Source organism: Sceloporus undulatus, chromosome 6 (genome assembly GCF_019175285.1).
Source record: "Sceloporus undulatus isolate JIND9_A2432 ecotype Alabama chromosome 6, SceUnd_v1.1, whole genome shotgun sequence".
NCBI classification, from domain to species: Eukaryota; Metazoa; Chordata; class Lepidosauria; order Squamata; family Phrynosomatidae; genus Sceloporus; species Sceloporus undulatus.
The window spans coordinates 169,028,100-169,044,969 of NC_056527.1; the positions used below are offsets into that span (position 1 = coordinate 169,028,100).

At 46.6% G+C, this 16,870-nt stretch overlaps 1 protein-coding gene across 9 annotated transcripts; it reads left to right on the forward strand.

Moving 5' to 3' along the window:
- Nucleotides 1-73: 73 nt before the first annotated feature.
- Nucleotides 74-16,537, forward strand: LOC121935330. Of its 9 annotated transcripts, none has more exons than XM_042476741.1 (4): nucleotides 75-1,941; nucleotides 11,123-11,160; nucleotides 13,236-13,293; nucleotides 15,134-16,537. In XM_042476741.1, exon 4 carries the CDS (start codon nucleotides 15,214-15,216, stop codon nucleotides 16,387-16,389), a length of 1,176 nt encoding a protein of 391 aa, XP_042332675.1. In that variant the 5' UTR covers nucleotides 75-1,941; nucleotides 11,123-11,160; nucleotides 13,236-13,293; nucleotides 15,134-15,213; the 3' UTR covers nucleotides 16,390-16,537. The 9 variants fall into 9 exon arrangements, with proteins under 9 accessions (XP_042332678.1, XP_042332681.1, XP_042332675.1 ...); XM_042476742.1 differs by lacking the exon at nucleotides 75-1,941 and adding an exon at nucleotides 4,043-5,765; XM_042476740.1 differs by lacking the exon at nucleotides 75-1,941 and adding an exon at nucleotides 6,933-7,527.
- Nucleotides 16,538-16,870: the final 333 nt, after the last annotated feature.

A 16,870-nucleotide genomic window follows, 5' to 3' on the forward strand; every position in this document is an offset into this window, starting at 1 on the left:
GCCTCCAAGCCAGCCAATGGGAGCGCGGCGCAGGGAGCGGGCAGCCAATGGGAAGGCGCGGCCTCTCCGACTGACAGGGAAAGAGCCCGGCCGGGGACGAGCCAGAGCCGCGGGCGGCGCACTTGGCTCCAGCCGCCGAAGGAGACGGACGCAGGGAGCGACGGCCTTCAGAGGGAGGCTCTGGGGAAAGGTTGTGGGGGGCTCCGGGGGGCGGCGAGGAGAAGAGCCCCTCTGGGGGGACCCCTGCGCCTCCTTTTCCCGGACCTGTCCTCCAGGATGCCCTTCACTTTTCTATTGCTGCGTTCAGCCTTTGATTCTTTGGCAAGCCCTAGGTCCTCCAGGTCTCTTCTCCTCCCAGGAGGCGCCCCAGAACGCCCTCCATTTTGAGCATGCGTTTCCATTGATAGATCAGTGTGTTTTCCAGCTTTGATTTGATCATGCCCTTCCTCCCCCCCCCCCCCCCCGGCTTGGATGCCCTACATTTAGGCAGTGCCTTGTCTTCCTCTTCTTTTAGGGCATCTGGATTATTCCTGCCGGGCCAGGATGGCCAGACTTGGCCTCCATTTATGGCTTCGGTCCAGGTGGCACTCCAGAATGCCCTCCATTTTGCGCATGGCTAAGAAGCATGAATGTACAATTATGCCAGTGTTTTGAGCTTTGATTTGGTCAGGTCCAGGGCGACCAGGCCTCCTCTTTTTCTCCATTTCCACCTGCCCAGGAAGAAGTCCAGAATGCCCTCCATTTTGCGCATGAGCTTATAGACCTCTGTGAGTGCTTTCCGCCTTTGCTTGGTGGCGTGCTCCATTTCGCTGGAATGTCCTACGTTTTGCAGCGCCTTGTCCTCCCTTGGCCTGGATGCCCTAAAGGCATCTGATGCCCCTTGGCAGGGCATTGGGCTCTCAGCAGCAGCTGCCTTCGCTCAAGGGAGATGCCTGGGTCTTTTCTATGAAACGCTGGGCAAGGAGGCAGGTGCCTTGTGGGGACAAAGAGAAGGGGAAATGGGGGGATTCATTCCCCTTCCTGGTGGGGAGAGGGCTGTGGGCATCCTGTGTCCTTGCAAGACAGCAAGACAGACTTGCCCAGAATGACCAACGGCCTTGTTGGCAAAGGAAGGGGGATCGCCTGAAGGATGGTTATGCAAGACAGAGGAGAATGCTTTGCACCCTGGAGTAAAAGGGGAGCAGGTCAGGAGTGAGTCATTTGGGTCCAGGGGGCTCAGGAGGGGGAAGACTGTCACAGGGGGCTGCCTAATACACTTGTGCTTTTTATGTGCCACCGCTCTTTCCCTTCTGCAGAACGAGTTGGGAGACCCTCCTTCCAAAGGAAATTGAGGGGTTCAGTTCACAGAGGTAGAATTCAAAGGTATAGCTGTGTTTCTCTGTGGAATCAGACCATAGAGAGATCTTGTAGCCCCTTTGAGACTCACTTTCATAGGCTTCAGGCTACTTCCTCAAGTGCATTTATGTAATGTAATCTAATGTCCAAATGTATGTAGAGAGATCTTGTCGCACCTTTGAGACTGAAATTGGCAGCAGGAGCTTTCCTAGGCTTCAAATCTACTTCCTCAGATGCATCAGTTCCTAGTGGTTGTATTTCCCCCTCCTTCCTGATATTCAGACTTATGGAAGAAGATACAGTACATGGCTGATGCTTGCTTTCCTGGCATGGAGGAGGGTTGCCATGGGTGGGCACCCTTCCTGCCGAAGCGGGTGTCTGCTTACGGGTCAGTCGCCGCACCTCTTCCAGGCTCCTCCCCAGAAGAGGAACGAGATCTTTTGCTAATCACTGGCCTATTTATAAAGGAATCCTTGGTACAAGCTCACTTTCTCTGGAGGACTTCCAGGCCTTCATCATCAAGCTGTAAGATCAGAGGAGCGATGATGTTGACATGGGAATGCAGCTGTTGAAATAAGGCCCTTGCCCTCGGGCGTGACGCTGCAGGTAGGTAGGGGCTTCCTCTGATCCTCCCCTTGGCTTGATGTTTTGCTCCGAGTCATCCAAGAAGTAGAGAAAGTGACCATGAGGATACCTGGGACTTGTTGACTTCCTTAGTTGCATGTGTCTTAGGAATGCCAGTTTTAGTAAAGAGCTAATTCTCTATTGAAATGTTAACTGTCTTTGTGTGGCTGCTCTGGAAAGACTGGATGCATTCCACCTGGCAGTGGCTTCCATAAAGGGCCTGCATACCATGGAACACTTTGACATTAGTTTGGCGTTTTCTTCAGCTGGCAATATCCACCTGTTCCACAGGGACCTTTTAAGTATAATACTCCAGTTGTTGTGAAGTGACTTTGGGGTCCCAGCATTTCCAGACAGAGGCTAGAGGAGTTCTGGGGTCATACTGGACTCTTTCCACACAAAAACTGGTGGCATGCTGAGCTTCCCTGGGTAGAGAGGAGGGAAGGCCTGTTGTCCAAATGATAGCGGCTATAGTCTTGCATTTAAAAGAAAGGCAGACTGGCCATGAGGATCAACGTATTTGGTATTTTGTGGCATCTTCCAAGGTCCCATGGTAGCTACAGAGATGAAACACACATCACATTACATGGAGAGCAGAAGAGGTTGAGAACATTTTCTGTGGCCACCTGGATTCCTTGTGCAGGCCATGATAGGTGGAAAGTCCATTAATGCCTCCACGGTTGGTCTCTGGCAATGGCTGAGATGGTTGTCCCTATCCAACCTGTTAGGAAAACAGAGACTAATCCCATAATATTATTGCTGGTCTGTGACCATTTTTAGCATACAGTGTTAGCTTTTGAGGACAAGAGAGAGAGAGAGAGACGCAATGTACATAAAATGTCTTGCAAGAGAATGGTGTTTGGCATTAAAGCTCTGGAGACCGTTAGCACAAATGAAGTCCTTGCAGAGCTGTTGGCCTTCCTGGCTCCCTTTTTCCTTTTTGCAGGCGGTTGTGGGAGGGAGCAGAGGTCACAGCATCACCGGGCTGCAAATACTGTGCAAGTTTCATAAGATTCAGCCGTTAGCGCGTCTTTACAACCAGTGGCGCAAAATAACAGCTTCTGTGAGAGTGCGATCACACCAAGGTTAAGTGAGAAAAGGAAATGAAAATAGCTGTTCTCTCTCCTCAGTTTCAGGAATCTCAAGACATTCCCAAGAGAAGGAAAATAATAATATAAGTGTGCCTTAACTTTCCTGGGCACTCTGCATCCCACGTCAAAGGTTGTGAAAATGTAGTTCAGGCTGCACTTGCATTCTCAGCACTACTCCCTGGCCTCTTTGGTAGCCTTTGGACCTTTTTATGTTTGAACTCGAGGGGGAAAAAACACATTGTAAATCTTGAAAGCATTGGTGGTACAGGCAAAACTGGCTCCATAGGGATAAGAGATCAATAATGAACAGTCCGTTGCATAATGATGAAAACACATGTAACATTGCAGGCTTCAAAAAGGCTCCTCGTTGCTGGTTCCTAAAATACTCAATCTCTTTTCAGGACAAACTGGTCCTTTGTGCAAATATATTCAGGCTTGTTTTTATGTTTGTCCATTTTTTCCCCATTAGGCATTAAAAGAGAACTTTAAAACCTTGTGTTTGTAATTGGAGGTTCTTTAACAAAAACATCTTAAGACCTCGGTCTGATAGAAATGGATAATAGATTGTGTTACTTTCCTGATTCCCTTTAGGAGATTCCCATTGCTGCCCTCTTTACAGATTCAGTGCAGATGGCAGGTTTTCCAGGTGGCTTTGGGGTGTCCTATACCCACCTGCCAGCTTCCATTTCAGCTGTGAGCATGGCTATTACTGTGCTCTGGCAAAAAAGCCATTTGCTACAAGGCCAGGGTCCTTTCTTGGATGGGATGCTGAGCACTGCTCTTGGGTCTGTTGCCCTCGGAGGTGTTCCAGGTGCAGCACTCCAGAAGGCTTTCCTCAAGCCAGCTCTTCTTGTTTCTTGTCTTCAGAGAGTTGGTGAAAAGTCTTGTAGCAAGCCTCTGCAAAAGGAGGAGGACCTCTAACAGAGCTTACCAGAGAACTAGTGATAGGTCTGTGGCTTTTACACTTGCATAATATTTTTCCAATACTGTTTATCTTTGCATTAATGCATGCAGTGCAGAAAAAGTATAGCACACAAAGGAAACCAATGTGGGGTAGTGGGTTGAGCTTTGGACTAGGGCTCTGGAGAACAGGCCTCAAATCCCCCCTCAGCCATGGAAACCCAATGGACAAAAACCTCTGAACAAATCTTAACCAAGAAAACCCTGTGATGGGTTTATCTTAAGCGTCACCATTAGTCGGAAACAGTTTGAAGGCAACAACAACGACAGCACACAAATAATTACAACATAAAAAGGGAACCAAGTAATACACTCAAGTCATGACTAGAATCAAAGTAAAAGAAATCTGTAGGACTAACATTGCGACCCAGTGCATGCTAACCCTGAAGTGAGTACCTATAGTATACGGTTTACTTCCTGGTAAATGTCTTTACAATTTCAGTGTAAGCTATTCTGAAGGACCGGTACCTGTTTACATCACAAATACACAACTCTTAATCCAAGTCTCTTGAGGCTAACAGCATTTGAAAATTACCTTTAGAAAGTATAACAGAATATAAGACACAAAACCGACTCAGTGAGCAATGATAAAATCAATCCCATGAATGCTAGAATGAATAAAGAGTCACCTGTAATTTCACAGATTGGGGCAGTTTGCAGTGTCACAGCTAAGAAAATCATGCTCAGCCTTGTTCTTCAGCATCGTAACTAAAGAGATTATGAGAACAGCTTCCAAAGAATAACTTCATGCGCAGACCCAGAAGGGAGCAAGTAGTCTTTTAGGTATCCCAATACCAGGATATTTAAGGTCTTTAAAGGCCAAGCTAAACCCTGAATGATGTGCAACAAAACAAGCTGACAGCCGGTGTAGACCTTTAAGCACTAACAGGGTATGGCCTCCTGCAGGTTCCCAAAACAAAGTGTTCAAAGGCAAGAATATATGACTACCCAGAACTTATTACAATAATCTAATTGGGAAAATGTGGGACCATGAATAACTCCTGCTTTTTTCACAAGCGGATGAGATGGGATGCGCAAGGTGCATCTAACAGCACATGCAATCCCAGCCCTGGTGCAAGGGCATGGGTCCTTTTTAGTTTTCAGCCCCAGGCTACGTTTTCTGGGGCTAATTTTAGGTGGATGAGGAAATACATCTTTGTATGCACCTTTCCTTCCCCTTCCAGCCCAGTAGGCTATTGGGATTCAGAGAAGCTGCATAAAATTAGGCAGAGGGTTGTCGTCTTGTGTTATAAAACGAATACATCATCAACCAGAACTGGCCAAATTCAGTCTATTGCATCTATAGTGCTAGCCATCTAGGAACACTGATTGAACTTGGTAATTTGCTATGGCACCAAAAAACCAAGTCCTTAATCCTACCTAGATGGAGACCCAGTGTATTGATCCTCCTCTATCACATTGTTGATTTGTTCAGGACATCCACCTGAAAAAAAGAGGGGAAGAAGTCATTGTATGACACTCCAAATCTCCAGCCATTTCACATACCTATTAAAACAGTACAAAGGGCAAGACTTCCACACCACAAATTCTGTGGGGCAGCCCTCCAACAACACATTCCTGAACTAGCGGACCAGCTAGGAATGGAACCAGACAATGGGTCTAAAGGGGTTACAGTGGTTGACCATATTGAAAACCAAGCCACTGAGAAGTGCCAGGAAGAAACAGCTGGCACTGGAAGCCAAAAGCAAAGACTGTGCTTGATCTAGGGAAGAACACCAGAGGGACCAGCCTAAGGTATGGTCCTTTTTCCTATGAAGTATACCCCAGGATCATTTGTAGCACTCATGGGGTACTTCAGGGGCCAGTTTTCTGCCCCCCAGGACCTTGCAGACTACCACACAAACATGTACAGTATACACATGCACCAATATGGACATGTATACATATAGTGTGTGTGTGAGAAAGTCCATGTTGAGGCTACCCAATGGTAGGGGCATATTTTGCCTACAAAATTTGCAGCATCTCATGCCGAGTGATTCTGCACCAAATTGTGGGGTGGCACCCTCAGACCCATGGGGCACCAGCATCCCTGCATGCTGGAAGTTGTAGTCCAAAAAGGAAAAAGCTTCTCCAGACTGACCTGAGGGTTGGAGATGCTTTAGGGGTCCTCCTTTGCGATGGCGCAATCCATGGGGTGCAGCAACTCTTCTTGGCATTAAGTGCAGCTTCTTTGGGGTCCCTTGAGATGGATGTGTGCCTGACTTTTTTTGGGGGGGGGGGTTCCAAGCTAGCCCTATAACTCCTCAGCTGCCTTGAATGGCAATAAAGACCTCCAAGTTCCATTGTCAATATTTAATGAAATAGACATGCCAGTGTCCGTTGGGGATGGGGATACTGGAGATGGACTGGAGGTAATGGGAGAGATGCCTATTAATGGGGTTTTCTTGGCAGGGTTTGTCCAGAGGGGGTTGCCCTTGCCTTGCCTTCCCTTGAGGCTGAGAGAGTGTGACTCCCCCAAAATGACCCAGGGGAAAATGAGTAATTTTTTGGGGGGTGGGGGATAACTCTGATCTTAAAAAATACACAATTGAGGGGACCCCAAAAACATAGGATTTCTGCCCCTGTTAAGGAGGGAAAGATGGCTGCTTAAAAGGATGGGGGCTTCTTTGAAGGTTTAGTTTTTGGAGGGCTATTCCCTCTCCTTTGGCCGTGAGATTTTGGGAGAGTCACAGTCTCTCAGCCTCAGGGCAAAGCTGCCAAGAAAAACCCACGATGAAGTCGCCATAAATAGGGAATGGCATGAAGCCACACAACAACAAGACGGAGTCCATTTTGGGATATCAATGCAATTAATAATAATAATAATATAGGATTGGACTCCCACCATTGAAGGGTCGCTGCGTCTGAAAGAGTGGGATACAAATGCAATAAATAGGTGCAGCAAATAATAATAATAATAATAATAATATAAATTAGAGGTTTCGACTCCCATCTGATAAAGTGTCCCCAAAAAGTAAAGTATGAAATGGGGGGCCACTTTTTTGGGGGGTCAAAGGTTTCACTCTGAACCCCAAAATGCTTCTCCCCCAAATAAAAGATTCCTATTTAGGGAAGAACCGGACTGTGAGGGAAACAAGGCCGCCATTACTTCCCCTCAGAGCGGCTGCCTGAAGGGAATATCTATGAGGCGCGTGAGGCGATGAAGAGGAGAGACAACGGGCGCCATTTTCCCTCTCCGTCCCTGGCTCCGTCCCGAGTCCCTCCATGTTTATTCCCGTTCTATTTCCCCTCGTTCCCGGTGTTCGGCCTTTTGTCCCTCCCTTCGTCCGTGGGCGTCGAGAGAACGGTGACGGTTGTCGGCGTTCTCCCTTCTCTTGCCCGCCGAGGAGGAGGAATGGAGCGGCCGCCATGAGGGAGAAGGGGAGCCGCCCTCTCTGAGGAGAAGGAGGAGGGAAAAGGGAGACGATGGCGGCTTGTTCTTCTCCTTCGCTGCCGTTGCTTTTTTTGTGGGCCCTTTGGGGCTCTTTGCCCCGGCTGGGAGGCGCCCCGCCCCCGAGTGAGTCGCGCCCCCCGCGGGCAAGCCGCGCTAATTTAGGCCGGGGTCGCGCCTCGCGCTCCGAAAACGACTAGGCCCCATCCTCCTCCTCGACGCGCAGATTCCCCTCAGAGAACATGGCGCCGAGGACGACGACGAGGAATCTTTCTCCGTCTATTCTGATACAATTGGTTTTGAATACATTTGGGTTTTGTTCCTAAATATTATGATTTTTTTGTCAGTTCTCTTTCTCTGAACCATGGAGCCAGAACGCACTGCAGAAATAATAATAGTAATAATAATAATAATCCAGTTTTGAGACCGATTTAACTGCCCTCAGTGCTAGGGAATCCTGGGAATTGTAGTTTGTTGTGGCACCAGAGCTGTCTCTCTCTCTGACAGAGAAGGCTTACTGCCTCACAAAACTACAACTCCCAGGATTCCCTAGCATTGAGCCAGGGCAGTTAAAGAGGCCTCAGTCCTGGCAACTGGTGGTTTTGTGAGGCATTTAGCCTTCTCTGGGCCAAAACACACTGTAGAAACAATAATCCACTTCGAGGCCGCTATAACTGGCTTGAGTCAGTGCAAGGGAATCCTGGGAACTGTAGTCTGTTGTGGCACCAGAGCTGTCTCTGACAGAAGGCAAAATGTCTCTTACAGTTCCCAGGATTCCCTGTAACTGATCCAAGGCAGTTAAAGTGGTCTCAAACTGGATTATTTCTGTCTCAAAGGTAGATCTTTGCCAGAAAGGTCCAATCTACACTGCAGAAATAATCCAGTTTGGGACCGTTTTGACTGCCCTACCTCAGTGCTAGGGAATTCTGGGAATTGTAGTTTGTTGTGGCCCCAGAGCGCTCTCTCTCTCTCTCTCTCTCTCTCTCTCTCTCTGACAAGGCAAAATGTCTCACAAAACTACAGTTCCCCGGATTCCCTATAACTGAGCCAAGGCAGTTAAAGTGGTTTCAAATTGGACTATTTTAGCAGTCTGGGAAGCTGGGAGACTGAAGGTCCCATCCACACTGCAGAAATAATCCAGTTTGGGCCCTGATTAAAAAACACAACAACATACAAATGTTAAAAACAGATAAAACAAACATTTGCATTAAAAACCCAGGTTATCATTAAATTGAATAGCGGAATCTATGGATGCTCAAATCCCATTAAATACAATGGGGTGTTGTTGTTTTTGTTGTTACAGTGGGCCCTTGGTATCTGATGGGGTTTGATTCAAAGACCTCCTACAGCTACCCAAATCTGTGGATGCTCAAGTCCCATTAAGTACAATGGATAGTAATTATTATTATTATTATTATTATTACTAAAGTGGGCCTTAGTATCTCCTGGACTTTGCTTCCAGGATCCCCCACAGATACCAAAATCCATGGATTCTCAAGTCCCATTATATACAACAATGAGGTATCATTATTATGATGATGATGATGATGATGAAAGTGGGCAAAGTGTTTCTTGCTATGGCGACTCCCAAAACTGGAAGCAGGTTGTTCTTGCGCTTGGCTGGTTATCTGGAGCTTGATTTGCTGATCCAGGCCTATCCAGAGCAAACCCTCTCCAAGGACACATTCTCTGCTATGAAGGCATCGCATTAAATTCCAGCATTGTTCTTTGGTCTAGGTCTGTGATAACACACCAAAGAGACGGAAACTTGCATTGGTTCATTCTCTGCCTTCCTCCTTGGGTAAATTAGTTGCAGATCTTTATAAATTGCCTCCAGAATCCCAGTCCAAGGGTCATAGGGATTCAGTCTAACCAGAAAACCTTTAATATTCTGCCACTGGAGAAGTGGAAGAATTGTGGTTTTGTAGGAAGCAAAGTGTCAGCCGTGTAACTTAACCCACTTCGTTTCAATCGCAGTACAAAACGGCTTTTGCTAAAGTATTTTCATGTCTTTTTGCAAGTTTAGGGATTCCTTTTGTCTCTATAAACATCTCAAAAGCGAAATGTGTTTGGAAGTGTCCGTTCTTGAAGCGTCAGGAAACTCACCTGCCTTTTTGGCATTCAAAAAAGGCCTTCTGAATACATACATTTTTAAAAGGGACAGGAAGTTTGAGTGTCAGGTTGCAGCCGATCGGTCTTTTCATCCAGCATGATTTGCTATTCTGTGCCAGTTTGGGAGCAGTTTCAAACAATGACAGCTAAGTACAGATCAATATTTTCACGACAGCCCAGGTCATCTTTTTCTTTCTTCGCTTTCCGTTTATCATCCAGAGAGAACAAATCCCAAAGCCTTTCTTCAGAAACCCTGGAACAAGGTTTCCTTTGTCGTAGGGCCATCCTTTGGGCGCACATTCAGGCTCTCCATTTTCTTGTTTTTATCCATTTGGACTTCAGTTTGGGGTGTGTGTGTGTGTGTGTGTGTGTGTGTGTAGATCATTGTTCTGTCAAAGATATTCAGCAATCTGTGGCTTTTTTCCATTCATTTGAAAACTCACGCTCATACAAAAGCACCTTAAAATCAATATAACCTTTTTAGTTTTTAGAAGAATGGTTCACTACTGAGAATCCTTTCCCAAAATGCTCAACCTTATTGTTCTATGGATAGTTTTTTCTCAGGATTGGGTTCCATAATCTGTTAAGGAGTTATCCATATGAAGGGAGGAAATAAAAAGTCTATCTATAGACGCTCTTTTTGGAGACTCAGTTGTGCTTGAAGGTTGTGTAGCTTTTAAAACTTTGGAAAGTTAGATCTATGTGTGTCTGATTGGAGGGGAAAGTAAAGCAAAACAGACAAATCTCTTTTTCTTTGGTTATAGGAGTCTAGAGACGGAAAACAATAAACGTATTTCATTAACTTTCAAAATCCTTTTCTTCATGCTGACCATATTTCTTGGGAAAGAGGAAACAAGCAAGGAGCTGGAAATCATCAGCGCAGACAACATTTGCCAAATCAATAAGGCTTTTCCAAAGGCACTTAAAGCTTCTTTGAGAGTAGCTATGGTTCCTTAGCTCAGTTATTGTATATACGTTCTGGACACAGCTCCATTTGTTTCCTCCTGTTCCCTCGTCTTATTTCTCTCCTTGAAAACATCCTTCATATCTCCTCAGATTCTTCAGTCTTTGCCGGATCATGGCAATAGATGAATTCTGTCTTCTTTCCAAGATATTTTTACATACAGTACTTTTAAAAAACGGTCCCCTTCTTATTATTGTTCTTCTTCTTCATCATCATCATCATCTTCGCAACAACTTTGTGGAGGAAGGCTCAGCCCAAGCGAAGGCCCCACGGTGTGGTGCTGCTTTTGTAGGCTGCCATTTTAAGTGTGGTTCTCCATTGGCTTTAAGAACGCTCCTTCTGCATTGGGATACCTCTCCGTGCTCTTCCTGACGTAGCCCATGTTTTTGACAAAGGTAGGACTCAGCACAACTCTGAAAACTTTATGTCAGAACACATTCCAGAAACCCTGAACTTTTATTTCTCTATTTGCCTTAATATATCCTGCCCTGTCCTGAAGGCCTGGCCCCACATATAAAACATGCTAACACCTTCATTAAACACGAGACGCTCAAGCCAAGCCTCTGGGGGAGTGTTGCCACGGTAAAGTTAATTAAAATCCAAGAAGTGTGCTGGATGACTAACAACAATAATCTCTCTCTTTAGGTGTGCAACATACCTACGAAAGTCTCAAACATCTGCAGGTAATGATAACTCAGGGCGGTTTGTATTTCTGAGGTTCTCAAGGCATTTTCTGGGAGGGAGAATGGAAGGGAATGGTTTCATGCTTGTTTTTCTTTACCAACGGTTGTGTATATGCTTTGAATCGACAATCTCCATGTGTCTGAGAATGACAGTGGGCCAAACCATTAGAAAGCATGTCAGGAATTTGCATTTCTTTAAAAATGAACAGATGCAACAGGTTGGAGCCAGTGGGACCATGAGGGGCGCATAGACCCAAGGTTTCTGTCCCTTGCTGCAATCCTGGTGAAAACCGCCCTCCTTCCCTGTCGCTGTAGGGAAAAGACGCACAGGGAGAAAGGGTTTCTTTCGGCTTGCAGCTGGAGAAGGGAAAATTAAAATCCCCATCCCCAAAACACCCAGCACTTAAAATACAAAATGCACCTGACACGCTCTCCTGACGTTGTGTCCAATAACTGTCATGACTTACTTGGCTTTGAACCAAAAGGTATCCCACCTGCAATTCATTACAAAGCGGTTGGGAAGTTAGCACCTATCCAGTGCTAAGAGTCCTGTGCCGTTCTTATTAATTTTTAGTCTGGGGCAGGCAGCTGTCAGGTGTTGGGAGTAGCATTAAGACACACATAGCCAGACCTTGGAGGGCTGCCCTGAGAAAGACTGGTTTTTCTTTGCCCCCAAATGCCACCTCGACACCCCGGGGGCATTGCGAGGCACGTTTGTCAGATTTGTGTCCCTCTCTGGGCCATTTTAGGGCCAAGCAAGGCTCTTTTTCCCCCCAACAGGAAGTGGCCCAGAAGCCAACTGGGTTGGCATACACTTCCTGAGGGCATTGCAGGGCAAAATGTCAATTTGGGGAGGAAGGACAATATCTCTTACATGGGCTACCTGCAGACCACCCTTTGCCCATCCGTCCTTTAGCCGTTCTAAGGATTAATTCGATCTGCAGCGGAGGTTTTCCTGGATGTTTAGTACAGATGGGTTGCAATGTGATCCCCCACTTGGCCCTGCTGTCTTCTCACACAGAGACCTTCAGCCATTGAACAAAATGCATGTACGATAGCTTATTTTGTGCATGTTTGTGCATGGCAGCATGGACAGAAATTGCCTGGGAAGCCCACCCTTTCTTTCCAGTTACTGGTGGTATGGATTATGGTTATGCTTGCAAGTGTCTCTGACCATCACTGTGACCAATATAGGAAGCTTTGGGCGCATGGTATGACTAGGGCCTGCCATGGCATTCCCAATCCCTTCTCACGCGTGCGCACACCCCTAGTGGCTCCTTATGTTAGATGAAGAGTAATGTTTCATGCTTTGGTGGGTGGAATGGATGACTGAAATGCATTCCAGTCCAGCAGGGGACAGAGGCTGCCTGGGTTAATCCGGCGGGTGATGCCTTCTGCCAGGAGATTGACAGGGCAAGTGTGACCCTCTTAACCATCCTGGGTCATTTCATGGTTTTGATGTTGCCAGGCATGGCATCTTTCTGGGACCCCTTGCTAGGATGAGATCAGGGCATACCATTTTGCCACGATTCCAGTCCTCCCTTTAAAAAAAACCCTCCTTCTAAAATTCTCCTTAACCCCAAATGCCTGAAAGTTAGACCCTGTGTAATTTTGTATGTCTGCTGCTTCCTCTTTATTTCTACTGTTCCTACAGTGGAGAACATCTGAGACTGAAGGACTCTCCTGCTTCCACCCAGTTCTTGCAGAGAAAATGGAGGAAGGGGAGTTGTTGAGGAGAGGCAGCACCATGGACTCTCTAGTACCTTGTCTGATAACCTGCTCTTTCAGATGCCAAGAACTGACACTGTTAGGCAGGGACTCAGAGCAATGGGCAACTGGGAGGAGTGGAGCAAACCCCATCTTGACATTAAGACCCATGTGTGCCCAAAGGGATTCTTTGGCATGTGGACATGGTTTTGATTTTCTTCCTATACTGAATATTTTGATACAGATAACCTTCCTGCATTGGTAAAGTGTAATTTAGGATTCTGACAGATGATGAAAAGCTTGCTACTACGATAAAATAACAACCAAATGGAAATGACTAGAGTTGCTTTTTCCCTTCCCTTGTGCAGATATCAGTGCATCCAACAGCAGTTGTGCAAATTTCAGGAGAGAAAGAAGACAACCAGAGTAAGATTGTTGCTCTTCCTTTTCAATATGACATCTTTGAAAATCCTTACTGCAAAAGCTCTTTGAAAGCCTGTTTCAAAGAAGCTGGTCCCTAGACATTGCACTTGTGTTTATTTGTTGTGCCTTTTGGGTTGGCCTACCAAAGGCATTTCTCACTGTGTTGGCCAGCACAGTTAGCCCTGCCTGCTTTTTGTTTCAGTCCTGTAAAACAAAGGAGTTCTGGACAGAAATCTAGAACGTTCAGGTTACTCTCTGTTGGATTCACTGGTCCCTTCTGTCAGTCTTTGCACCCCTCCTTTTGTTTTTATGGCACAAAAGGTGTACGAATCAAGCCTGTGAGCTATTTGGGCATTGCGTTTCCTTGTTTTGTGTGTTCAGTTATGCTGTGATGCTGTCTCATGGCTATCTGATTGTGGGCAGGGCCGGTGTAGCCGGTTGCATGGTGGGTGTGGTCCTTCCCTGCTAAGCCCTCACCATGCAGGAAACAAACTTTCCAGGGCTGGAAGTGCAGCAACAGTGGTGCCTTTAATGGCAACATGTAACTCAACAGTGCAGCAACAGAACACAATCCTCAGTCCATCCCTAGTCAAACAGTGCTCACGTTGCAGACCCTACAAAGAGGCAGCGTCACCGGTGCTCCCGTCAGGGCCTTTGTTGATGCTCCGCCGTCCACCAGAGTACTTCTCCAAAGCCTCCCTCTCTGACTTTTCCCAGTCCTGTGGCTCGGGGCCCTGTTCCCAGCAGCTCCCCTTGGTGTCCCACCACTCGCCCTCCAGGCTTCCCGGGTCTCTCCATCTCCAGTCGCCCTCTCCCGGGTACAAGAATTCGCCTTCCTCCCAGGGGTCTCTTAGCCTTAAGACTTTGTGGGGGCCGGGGCCCTGAGGGCTTGCCCTTCGTTGCAGGGACACAGGTCTCCCGAGCCTCTGTGGGCTGTGGATTACCTTTCCTCTTCCCAACTCGACCGCCTCTCCTCGTCCTCCTCTTCCGTATTTTAACCCCCCCCCCCCCCCCCCCCCTCTCCCCCCTCCTTCCCCCCCCCCCCCCTCCCCCCCCCTTCCCCCTCCCCCCCCCCCTGGGGCCTCCTTCCTGATTTCCTCCACCTGGTCACCCTCACACCCCCCAACTCTCCCAGTATCAGGCTCTACCTCACTACACTGATCTATCAGAACAAAATGGGAATCACCCAGATAGTCATGGAGGGGATGTGGTCAAGGGACCAAAGGGGGGAAAACTGTTAGAAAACATTGCTTATGTTCCATTTCAAACAAAGTCAAAGAATGCCAATGAAATACGTAGCTCGATTTCATAAGAATGCCCAACTAAGCATTGGTTTAATTGTGCGGATAAATAAATCCTGATGATGGGAGGAAGAAAAGGGGGAAGACGTTTTAGTCGTAGAGGTAGTTGATGGTATGTCCCAGTTTTATTAAGGCATCAGTGAATGGGAAAAGGATTCCTTCCCCCATCCCTAAAATGTCTCCATATCTTTTTTCCCCTAGTAAATCCCAATTCTGTTAGTTGGAGCTTTTCCCCCTCATATTAACTGTCAGTTAATAAGCTAATATGTTAACAGTTAATATGATATTTGTCAAGATTCCAACAGAAGAGGGCAGATGAAAGCTCCCTTCCTGCTGTAGTCCTAAAGACAACTGAGGACATACCCCCAACACACACACACACACAGAGGGCTTACTTTTTCATACATGTTTTTAGCAAGTGTAGTTGCTAACCACAAAATTATGGCAATGTTTAGCTTGACAGAGCAAAATGCCCAATACTGTGAGCCCTGAGACTGAAGTGTTCGGCCATCATTTACTCAGCTGTCCTTTCTGCTTCACAGATTCTTCTAAATCAGCTGGACTGTCATCAACAGAGCAAGAGGAGAAGACTTTGAATGATCTTGTGGGCCTTTTGCAAGATATGGTCAAAAACATCCCGACGCAGCGAACCCAGCCGCCAGAGGAATCCCAAACTGGCGCGGCACCCATATCCCCCAGAGAGCCTTCTCCCTCGAGTACAGTTGACACAGTCTGGAAGAGCGTTAAGCCGAAGGAGGAGGAAATTAAAATAGAGGCGTCGGAAACAGTTGTCTTGGCTACAGAAACCCCCCAAACGACAACAGCGTTTTGGCATCTCAGAAACGACACGAATGCCTCTGTTGTTTTGCATTCGGATAGGACCACGACAAAAAGCACAACTCCAGAAGGTTACCAGCATGAGATAAGTGCGTCAATTTCTTTCTTTTCTGCGACTCCTGCAACTCCTGCTTCACAAAAACCACTGGTCAGCGCGTCACTTTTGTTGGCAAATAATACCACTCCTGCAGCAAACGCTAAGAGTTTTGATCAGCTCACAAATGGAGCCTTGGCCAGTCTGGTGGAGTCCTTAAAGAATGTTAAAAAGTTACACCTGAAACTACACAAACCCACCAGCCAACCCCAGCAGGAGAGCAGTAAAGAAACCCGTGTGGAGGCACCTCAGCGTAAGCCTTCAGGAGCAGACATCTTGGACTTAATCGACACACTGATCAAAACGATAAAGAACGCGCCAGCGACTGTTAAGGAAGACCCTGCGCTCCACAACTACATTCATAAAGCAGAAGGCTACCTAAAAAATGCTTTGGAGTTGGCCGCAGAAGCAGAGAAGAAGCTGGCCAAGGCCATGAAGCAGGAGCAGGAGAAGGGGAATGGGAAAGAAAATGAGAAGGAGCAGGAGAAGGAGAAGGAGGCGGTAGTAGAGGTGGTGGTATCTGCCTCGCCACCAACCAAAGCGCCTGCATCCGTGGCGCCCAACCATGCACCTCCGCCTCCATCTGAGTCATTAGCCAAAAAGGCAAATGAAACACAAGTAGAAATGGGGAAGCTAAAAGCATTCATTAACTTGCTGTATGGTTTTAGTCCCCAGCTAACATCATACGCACAAAATTCACCCAATAAAAAAGGGGCTGAGGATATTATTGATAGAACAATGGCAGTCCTTAGTGCCATAAAGAGCGTTTTCTGTGGAAATGCGGATGGTCAGAGCAAACAGATGCTGAAGCAATTGTTAGAGAAAGACATGGAGCTTGTAAAGCAAGCCATGAAGGAGGCCATCTAGGAAGGAACACCTGTTTCCTGGTAGTCTAGGTGTTTTTCATCAGAGTTATGTACAATTAGTAATCCGTTTTCTCATTCATAACAGCCAGCTGAATATATCTGTTTGTATCCATTGACAAGTCTGGAATTAAATATTTCTTTGCAAATAATTCTGGATATTGAAATGATTCAGGGTATTTATCACTGAGTATGAGTTCACCATTCAGCTACTGTATTTGGGTTTACATTTAAGTTATAATATTGAAGGCAGGTCAAGAAAATTTCTGGGTTGACATAAAGTTATTACGATGTTGAACTATTGCATTTTACTAAATATATATGTCTGTGTGTGTGTGTGTGTGTGTGTGTGTATGCATGCAAAATGGGATAGTTTTTGTCCTTGGGTTCACCTTAAACATGTAATGATAGAAGAAGAGGCCGAGCTTTGAAAGCTTGCAAGATGTATTTTATGCATTTTGGTTGGCCCAGTAAGGTTATCGCTG

What these genes read in the sequence shown, in the direction of transcription:
- LOC121935330 (XM_042476740.1), top strand. Translation starts at nt 7,437, where the DNA reads ATGGCGGCTTGTTCTTCTCCTTCGCTGCCGTTGCTTTTTTTGTGGGCC. An exon ending in GGGAGGCGCCCCGCCCCCGA is followed by an intron (nt 7,528 to 11,122) that starts GTGAGTCGCGCC and finishes CTCTCTCTTTAG; the next exon opens with GTGTGCAACATACCTACGAA. An exon ending in AGAGAAAGAAGACAACCAGA is followed by an intron (nt 13,294 to 15,133) that starts GTAAGATTGTTG and finishes TCTGCTTCACAG; the next exon opens with ATTCTTCTAAATCAGCTGGA.